We start from the raw sequence: 10,675 nt of genomic DNA, 5'->3' as shown, positions 1-10,675 counted from the left end.
GGGCCCCTAATGGTAAATTCTTATCAGAAAAAGAACTAATTTGTTAAACAAAAAATCTTCATATAATTATTGACACCATGCTTGGTTAATTTTAGTAATAAGAAATACTTGAAATATAGATTAAAAAAATAAATAAATACATAGAAACAAGCTATGTACTTAAGGGCAAAATTAATGAAAAAATGGCACAAATGATGCTTAATTAATATTTTTAATAGGCACTTTTTTTTTTAAACCGTCGTTGAATAGCCGACCCAATTTATTTGGTTTGGTACTAATGTCCAACTCCGTAGCCTTGTAATTTTGAACCCAATCCAGAAGACAAGGGAACTCCTGGATCAAGTATTGGGAGAAATTTACCATCGTGGAGGACTTTTTGATGGAACTAAACCACATTTGCGTTACATGTAGAAGAAAATATAGATACATCTATATATACATCTATAGGGGACTCTAACCCATGATCCGTCTACAACTGAGGATATTTTACGTCAGTACTGAGGTCGGCGCAAGCCGGATGCAAAATTCATGTCGACCAGCCGTTGCTGGGATTCGAACCAGGATTACATCATGGCAAGGCGAACGCTCTATTCCCTGAGCCATTACGGCTAATAAGCACTAATTGAAATTTAAAAAAAAAAAAGCTATCGCACTAAAAGTTAAAAGAAATGGTCCTAATTCATTTAAGAGAAGCGTATAAAATCGCTAAACTATTATTGACGCCAATGATTCTTGATACTAATTGAAACAAAATAAATGAAATAGAGAAATGGTACTAACTTTGTTTCGGAGAAAAGTAAAAAATAACCATAACCTTTTTGTCGCCAATAATGTTCAACGAATCTCTTGGTAATAAGAACTAACTAAAATTAAAAAATAATTAGCTTTGTACTGTAAAGTAAGATTAATGAAGCATCGGTACTAATTTGCTTAGTAAAAAGATGCTCGATCATTTAGGGTTACGAAGCCGTAAGGAATTGAGAACTTTAGTAAGTCTAACAGTTAGTTATCTAACAATTGTGAGGAGTACATTCTAAACATACTATCTCTTCATAAAAATATATATATGAATTTGTAATTACAATATAATAGGTAATTTCTTTTTTTTTTTACAGATTATGACTTAATTTCTCATTACAACATACTTTTGAAAATTGCTTAATTGCTTTTTTTTTTTACCAAAAATTATTTATTTAACTATTTAAAAAAAAATTAAATGTAGAGATCTGAATCGATCTAGGATTGAAACTAACAAACTTCAAACCAAACATTGCTAATCCAGCCAAACATCAACATACACATCCTTCTCATAGATTCATTTAAAAATTTAATTTTGTCAAAATAAAATAAATCATTTAAAAAATAGGTATGTTTTTCCTCATTTTTTTTTAAAGAGGGGGTTGATAAGAGAATTATAAAATTTTTGGGTGATCAGAGGAGCTTGGTGGCCCCAACTACAGATATTTAAAATTCTACTTCACATTATTAAAATTAATTAATATTAAATGTACTCATTCATTAAAAGATGTATCTATTTGAAATGCTGGATACATCTAAGATACAAGATAATTTGACACAAACATACGTGTGTGTACATAATAAATATCAACAAATAAATTACAATATATAAAAGATAAATTTATTGTAAACAAGCATTACAAATTCTTTATAAAAAAATCTGTTTAGATGCAGCATAGTTCAATGTAGCATTATAAACAATAAGGAATGCAAAAACAAAAATATTCATGTTAGATAAAAGAGGTAATACCGTAAATTATTATCACAAATACACAACCATTTCAAAATTATAAACAATAATAAAATAATACTGATACGAAGTAATTGCTAAGCACTTTGTAAATTACTACTTTTAAATGAAAATTAAAAAAAAAAAAAAACTAATGCCTTAAAATACTTCTAAATATTTATGGCAAAAAACTTGAAAAATATTAGTTTAAACAATAAATGAAGTTGACAAAATAAACTCACTAAAGCCATAAATATGATCATTAGAAAAAAAATAATATTGATTTCTATCAAAGTCTAACAGTTTTGAAAATATTATCTTTCAACAAATGTGGCCATGACGCATAAAGAATAAACAAAATCTCAAGATGAGATAAAAATAAATTTACATTTAAAAAAAAAAAATAATTTTAATAATTAAGTGATTGAGAAAAAAATAGAGGCAAATAGAATTACTCTCTATTAGATATGACTCTCCCTATTTTGGATTCTAGGTCAAATTTTTAATTTCTTTTTTCTGCGATATTCTTTTGTACTTAACAAAGCTTTGATGATATGGTATTATTATAGAACATAATACCAAAAGGTAGAAAACTAAGAGGTTGCTCTATTAGATTAAGAGTAGATGCAGAAATAGAACTTCTGTGGGTTTTTCATCAAAACTTTAAAGCAATATAATGATATTTAAGGTTTTGCAGAATTTAAAATCTTACATTTCTCAGTTTTTAGATTTTTTAAAATCTAATCTTATTGCAGTTTAAATTTATGAAAACCATTTTGGATGACGTTAAAAATTTCCTTTACTGTTAATTGCATTAAGAAGAAGAATTTGAATGAAGAAAATAAATTTGTTTAAAAATAAGTACATAAAATAGTAGAATTTAATTAATAGTCTACCAATTGAGAATATTTTAGAAAGTTCCAAGACAAAAAAATTGAAAGAAATCAGAAATTTAGGTAATTAATACTTTAGTACAAACAAAACTAAATAATTTCTAGCCAATCAGTCTACAACTAATTTTACTTAAAATTTTAGCTAAATAGAATTTTAAAGATTATCAGATACATATTATGTTTTTCATTTCTAAAAATGCTAAATATTTTTAAAAACAGATCTAAAATAATAAATAAACGGTTCAGAAATTCATTAAAAATATATATACGAGTATAGCAAAAAAATACAAAAAATATTTCATAGGTATTCAAAAATATTTCATAGGCATTTCATAGTTATTTTTTCAAGCTAAAATGCATACAAGACTTCATATGTGTCGAAGTAAAACAGTGTTGAAGTAAAACATATGATGCAGCAATTAAAATGGCTCATTTCAACCAGTTTTATGTGAAAATTTAAAAAAATACAGAAGTACATAGTAAAAAAAATACTTTGATTAAAGCATTGTGCTTACTTAAACATTAAATTCTTTGAGCAGGTGTTTGCATGTAATGAACACAAACATAATAGGTCAGCAGTTACAATAATTAAGTGACAAATCAGTAGCCATCAATTCTAATAAAAGATAAGTCAGTATTTCTCATTTATCTAATGAGAAATAATCACAATAAGCCAATAATGCACTATGCTAATAATCCCACTAATAAGAAGCAACAAAAAGTACTGAAAAATATTTTTAAGAGAAATTTCGCTGGTTGTTTTAATGAGGCTTAAGGCTATAACTGGATGAAATTTTTCTGACTTTTCCATGTTTTTAAGACCTTTATGCTAATAATCTCTGAGTAAATTTTTTTTCAATATATTTTATTTGGAGATAATTAATTGAAAGGATATCTAGACAAATTTATAATTTTTTACTATAATGTAACTAGTTTTATAGTAACTAGCATTTTGTTATCAAATAAATTTAATACAGTTAAGGGAAATTTCAAGCCAAAATTGCAATTTTTATAAATGTGTTCTGAAAGTTAAATAAAAAATATGCTACAAAAACATATTAAAATGATTTTGTTACAATACAGTAACAATAATAGGTTTTTGGATACATAATAGGAAACAAAAACAGCAAAAAATGTGAGTTATTTTCATGAAAGAATTACAACAAAAATTAAATTATATTACTATAAAATGAATGATTAGTTTTCAAAGTAAAGTTTCAAAATAAAATGAGTATTGAAAATTTCATAAGGTAAGTAGTGATTGATTGCAATAAACAATTTTACTTTAAAACATAATTTTGAAGAAATAATTTATAACATGCATTTTTTTTAGAAAGCATACTCTTGGTATTTAATTTTCAGAAAGTGCAATAAAAAAATGTGAGAAATTTTTTTTTTCTTCAAAAGTTTGAAGTTTAAAGCATAAAACTTTATAACATTATACATTTAAACATAACATATTACTATCAAACTTTGATATTAAAAGGTAATATAAATTGAAAGATAAAAAAGATTAAAAATTCCATATGATCTAAACTCCTAATATTTTGATATTTCAGTCAAAACAATAACAATGTTTTTTAAAGTTTGTTATCCAATACCAAAAGTTCAATACAATGTAATGGCATTGATATTTAACCTAAATTTTTAAAAATCAATCATAAAACAACAACGATAGGAATATATATTTAAAACACACACAAGTATAAAATCACAAAGCTAAGCAACAATCAAAAAAGATAAAGTACTTTAATATAAATGCCAGATGTTTTCAAATGCTAATCATTTATATTAAGCAAATTACTATAGATAATTGCTCAATTTTTAAACCAGTTGCATACACAGTAAATGTACTAAAATTTTATTTTAAAAGAAAAGAGGTATAACATTAAGAGTTTGGAATTAAAATATTTTAATAAACAATAAGATTAATTTAATTTTAAATTCTGAACAAAATTAGTCACTTACTTAACGTTTCTTTTCTTTNTTTTTTTTTTTTTTTTTTTACAAAAATATTCCTTTCAAAAGAGTTTAAGTATTAGCATTGAACAAAGAGAGCTGATACATTGAACAAGAGAGCTGATACATTGAACAATATTCCTGAATTCTACAAGTTTAAAAATATAAATAATACAAGAAGTTTTGTTTCTATACAAATTATGTCATTCGTGATGCAATGTAAAGCAAAAAGCTTTTTTTTATTAAAAAATGCAATTTTATGCATCGCTTTACCTGGAATATATTCATCGCAAATATCTGAATTGCATACATTTTTGATTATTCAAAACTTACTATATTAATGAGCAACATAAGTTTATGATTATATAACATTTATGAATAACATTAATGCCATTCTAACTAATATGCATTAAATGAATATGAAAGTCCCAAAAATAAATATGCTAGATCACGAACTCATGGTAGCAACAGTTTCTAATAACCATCTTCTTGGAAACAGAGATTTAACTACATATAGTAAGAAAAATGTTTCTTATAAAATTGAGCATATCCAAAAGATTTAATTTACAACAAACTTTTATCAAGCTGATATAATTAGAAATAACATATAGCAGCAGTTAAATTCTAACATCAAAGCATTAGCAAACTACACGTTTAAATACAATATTAGATAGCCATTCATTAAAGACTATATATAATAGAAAAATTATTATAACAGTTAGCCATGTAGTTTTCTACAGGAAAAACACTATTTTATGATTCTTCATAGAGAAAAAAAATCCTATTTATGATATGTGTCATAAAATACTACATGTCTCAAAAATGGCTGACACTTTGAAAAGTGATTAAAGATAAATAGAAAGAGAAAGCAATGTAGCCTTTATTGCACATTGATTAGGTAACCAGAAATTTATTTCCACTATGTCTCAAAATTAGCAACAAAGTTTCTCAACAGATGGGACAGCTAAATATCCCCCCCCCCTTTCATTCTTTATTTTCCCGACACCAAGACTTTTTAATCATTATTACAATAAGTTTAAAATATTGTAATAACAAAGATGTTATATTTTGTTTCAGCTATTACAACACCTTTTAATTTTCTAAAAAGAAAGTTGCTTTAATAAACATTTATTTTCTTCTAAAATCTTATAATTTTTTTATGATCTTATACAAATGGTTGCACTGCTCTAATTAGAAGACTTTAAAGAACAATATTTTAATGTTATCACACAATAATTAGAATATATTCATATAAAAGAGATATGTTTAAATATAGTAAATCCATTGTGTGAATTAAATGTTCTTCAAGGCTGATAAAAAATATTTTAAAAAAATGGCATATAATTATAACTTTATTCTGACAAATGACTAACATAGTGCACAGGATAATGAAACCATGGCATCAAACCCTGATTCAGTTATAAAAGTTCAATAACATATTTAGTATTCAAAGAATAAATATGCAAAAATATTTTCTTAGCCAATGCAAAAGTAATAAAAAATTTTCTCTTTAATTTCTATTTGTTCCATGAAGATTTTTAATTATGAAGTAGAAATGTGCGTAATAAACATGTAAGTTATAAATTTTTTATTTTATAAAATAATTGAAAAGTATTAGAAAACTGTAAAAAGATTACTTCAAAACTTTCACTAAAAAATTATGACATAAAAGTTCGAACAACAAGTGGTCTGATTTTGCCGAATTTCAATTCTTGTTTGTAGTTATATTTTTTATTTGTTCATCAACACATGTCTGACCAACTAGTTCAACATGGTGGGTCAATTAGAGCACAGAATTCTGTAATTCAAGCCATGGCTAAACTTTATAGTGTAAATACCAATACATTTTAATAAGAACATTTAAAACATTAAAGTACAGAAATTTTTTTATATTCATTGTTCCTATAAAAAACCTAGTAACACAAGCTTTTAAATATTAATAGAATACACAGACTATTACTAAATAGTAAATAATGCAAAAAAAAAAAAAGGAATGTGGAACAACAACAGAACAAATTATCAGTTTTTCAAACACAAGGATGCAATGGTTCTGGGTTTAACTTTAAATATGCTAATTAATTAGTGCAGATGTTATTTAAAAGAATGTTATTAGACACCCAAACATAATATTTCTGAATAAAAAATGTCTTTTTCTTTACACACTACAGCTATTAAAGACTTCTAAACCAAAGAGTTCAAAGTAATAAAAGAAAATTTTGAATAAGTGGGCCCAGGCACAACTTAGTATCAAATTCAATATTTTGCACCCTATATGATGTCAGGTTAATTAATGAGTCATGCTTTTTAGGATCAGTTCATGTTTCCGATTATTTTAAAAAAAGAAACTACCAAGTGACAGTAAGATCTTCTAACTTATTTGTCTTGTTATTTCCTTTTACAAAAACTTAACATTGTTTAGAATCAATGCATTAATTAGTGACATCAATGCATGTCACTAATTAATGCATTAATCCCATAAATAGTGACAAGACAATTAGTAACTAGGCCTTAAAAGTTGACATGAAATCAGGAAAATAAAATATGAAAATGAATTACAATGCTGATACTGAAAATATATTACATGCAAATGACTTGAGTATCAAATATATTATGCCCTTGAATAGTTCTCATGTAAAAAAAAAAAAAGAGTTTCAACAAAAACTCAGAGATTCTGTATAACAAGATAATAAGAAACTTAAATATTTACAAGAGTTTTTCAAAGGAAATTACAGACTTTATCCAAAAATTGTGAAGGATATCGAGAACAGATTTCATGTCCAGCTGTTTCAAACCCATAGAACTTTGCTTTAGGAAAGTACTTCAAAATTAAATCCTCATCTTCAATGCTGAAAAAATAAATAAAAAAATAAGCAGGAATCAAAAATATTTGGTCTGAACTAATAACTACATAGTAATATCTTCTAAGAGTATATATATATAGACACACACAAAATAATAACGCAAAGAAAACAAAAGAATTAAAAGAAAAAATTATTTTGAATGATTTTTTTAAAAAAAAAATTCATTAAAAATCAAATTAAAAGTGCAAAGATATAATTTCTTTATAAACCCACACGACTACAGCAACAAAAATTAGTGCTTTGTGATTTTGTATTAATACAGTTAAAGCGAAATATATTAACACAACAGTATAATAATAACTATTGAATAGCCAAAAGCAAAATATATCAAAACTATATAATATTTACTATCATACAATACTATATACTGTGTTGATATTAATTTCGCCATGTCAAATACAATGTAAAAAAATGCTAAAAAATTTATTTTATGTTTTCTTTTGCTATTGCAAAGCTTTTTCTCATCCTTTGCTTCAGAATTTGTATTAAAATCACTGTATAATAGGAAAATCGAATTTAAAAAAAAAGAAAGGCTTATGCTAACATATGAGATATGAATGTATATAAATAAAAATGAATTTTCAATTTAAAAAAATTATATTTTAGCTTTCAAAAGGCTGTAGTCAGAATCTGAATGAAATTTGGTTAAAAATTTTCAATAAAGAAAACAAAAATTTATAATTTAGTATCGAAACAGAATAAACAATTTTGCCTTCTAAAACAGAGTAAAACTAATGTTAACCCACTTTATAATTTGTTATCCTCAAATTACGACAAATTTAAAACTAACACAGCACCAGTCAACTTCGTTTTGCACTTAAATTATCTATTTCAATTTATGACACCAAGGGCAATACAAAATATTGTAAAAGATTTGAGGATCGGGTTAAGTCAAAAAGCTTTGCACATTGTGTGCTAAAAATAATAACCAGTGACATGACTTAGTTTCTATGTAAAATTGAAAGTCAACACTGTGTTAAAAAATATTCTCAACAAAAATTCTTAGGAAAAATTAATTGACAAAACAGTGATCCAACTTTAAAAATGGTTATTAATTAATCATTGCACACAGAAATGTATATTATTCAAATTTATAATTATTTAGAATTACTAACTGTATAGTTTTATTAATGTAAAGCTTTGAGAAAAATTTACAGAATTATTAAAACTTTTTAGTGCTATCCGTCTCAATCTAACAAATTGAAGCCCTTATTTACCATTTTTATAAAAATATATCATACTTTTCAATTTTTACTTTTCATACAATCATAAAATATTTGCTACAGGGCTGAACTTTCCATCTAAAAATTGCCAGAAATTGTTTAAAACTGTCATAAACATAGGATGATAGTTCTGAAATTGAACATATGACAAGTTTTTTTTTGGTACAATTATTATTTTTGATTTTATATCATTGAAATGAAAAGATTTTGTTTTATACATATATAATAGTAGAGGATGTTAACCTGATTTATCTGAGATTAAACTTTTACATTTAAAGTTTCATATCACATTGTCTTTTGATACTAAAGAATGATGGCATTCAAAATTCTTCTTCTATTATTAAAGGATTTCCTTAAAACAACTGAACTATAGAGCTTCCAACAGATCTTCTGTTTGCATATGCAGGTCTAGATTTAATGTAAATTTATGCAGTAAAATATTTTTTTGGGGGCATTTAATTTTAAATATATGTTAAATTGCATCCAAAAAGTGGAAACATATAACCACCTTAAACATTGCTCCTAAATGCTACCAAAAAACTGAAAAGAAACATTTATACCAACATATAAATACTTTTTTTTTTCTTTTTTAAAGATTCCTGAGCGGTTTTGTGTTTATCAAAAATCAATGCTCGTAAAAATGTGCAAACAAAAATAACAAAGATAGTGCAAAAAAATTAATCTGAAATTAAAGATGACAGTGGAGAGAGGTGGACTTTTAAGAGGATGCTATATCGCAAACGAAACCCTATATGGCAAATTCTCTTTTAACTACATAAAAATATAAATAAGCCCTCCCTCATTAGACATGGATATCAACCAATTAGACATGGATGCCACGCGCCATTGACCACAGCCGGCCAGGGGGTCTACCTTTCTGCATGTAAAATGGCTTGTGCCTACGTGTGGCTCAACAGACTCCTCGGACGGGGTCATTTAAATCTATCACTCCTTATCTCCCCATCTGCTGACCAGACGAGTGGTCCTCTCGCCGTTCAAACCCCCTTCCTCTAGCGTCCACCATGTAAAAGGGGGCGACCGCAAACGATTTGTAGCTTACAAATTATCAATTTGTAATTGTGGGATATCTATTTCACCGAGGAAAGCAAAAACAGCTAGCCCTCAGCCTTACTGTCTGCCTAACCTTGGAAGATTCTTGTGGTCTTCCTCTCCATGTAACACAAATTCGGGTTAGTTACATCAAGAAAGTCCTCCACGAAGGAAAAAATCCCAATACTAGATACAGAAGTTCCCTTGTCTTCTGGATTGGGTTCAAAATTACAAGTCTACGGGGTTGAACATTTGAAATTGTAAACCCAAAAATGGGTCGGCTGTTCAACGACGGTTTTAAAATGTAATGTAGTAAATGTACAAGATAAGAAACGTTATATATAGTGTTTCTTAACTTGCACATTTCGACAAAAATTAACTAAAAACTTCTTTTTAAAAAAAATCTGTATCGTTAAGTGTACAACTAATTTGAACCGAAATCAACACCAGAATTAGGCAAGATTAAGTATTTTTATAAATGCAACAAAAAACTTGTTCTTCAGTTCATTGATTAAAATTTCAATTTAATGAGTAATAAATAATGTACAGTTAATTAATAAAAAAGGATGTTAATGAATTATGGATAAAAATTTATGTTTTATTCACAAAATATATAAGTTAGAATGTTATCAAACAGAAATGTAAGAGTGTTATAAAACTTAATCTATAAACTTTCGATTATTATAGAACTCTTTGTTCCTAATAACTTTTTTAATAATATTAAAAAACACTTTTGAGAAAGTAATTTATTGTATGTATGGAAATTTAAGTCAAATATTTGAAAACATATTTTTCAATTATTCATGTAAAAAAGTGAATGTAAACTTCAATAATAATTTTAATATAAAAGAAGCTTTATTTAGATAAAAATAATAATTCTAGGATCTTTAAAAAAAATTTACAAGGAATTTTATTAAAATGGACAAGAATAAGTAAAGGCTA

The 10,675-nt window shown here is 25.9% G+C and overlaps 1 protein-coding gene across 2 annotated transcripts in view; it reads right to left on the bottom strand.

Moving 5' to 3' along the window:
* Nucleotides 1-1,617: 1,617 nt before the first annotated feature.
* The window catches only part of LOC107455285 (uncharacterized), a gene marked incomplete in the record, with an annotated part of 25,044 nt that continues 15,986 nt past the window's right edge, over nt 1,618-10,675 (bottom strand). For both annotated transcript variants that reach the window (XM_043046945.2, XM_043046946.2), the window contains 1 exon segment: nt 1,618-7,445. In XM_043046945.2, the coding sequence (XP_042902879.1) occupies nt 7,316-7,445 (130 nt within the window).

This window comes from Parasteatoda tepidariorum, chromosome 2 (genome assembly GCF_043381705.1).
Source record: "Parasteatoda tepidariorum isolate YZ-2023 chromosome 2, CAS_Ptep_4.0, whole genome shotgun sequence".
Classification (NCBI taxonomy): domain Eukaryota; kingdom Metazoa; phylum Arthropoda; class Arachnida; order Araneae; family Theridiidae; genus Parasteatoda; species Parasteatoda tepidariorum.
This window is presented reverse-complemented; position numbering and strand designations above follow the sequence as displayed.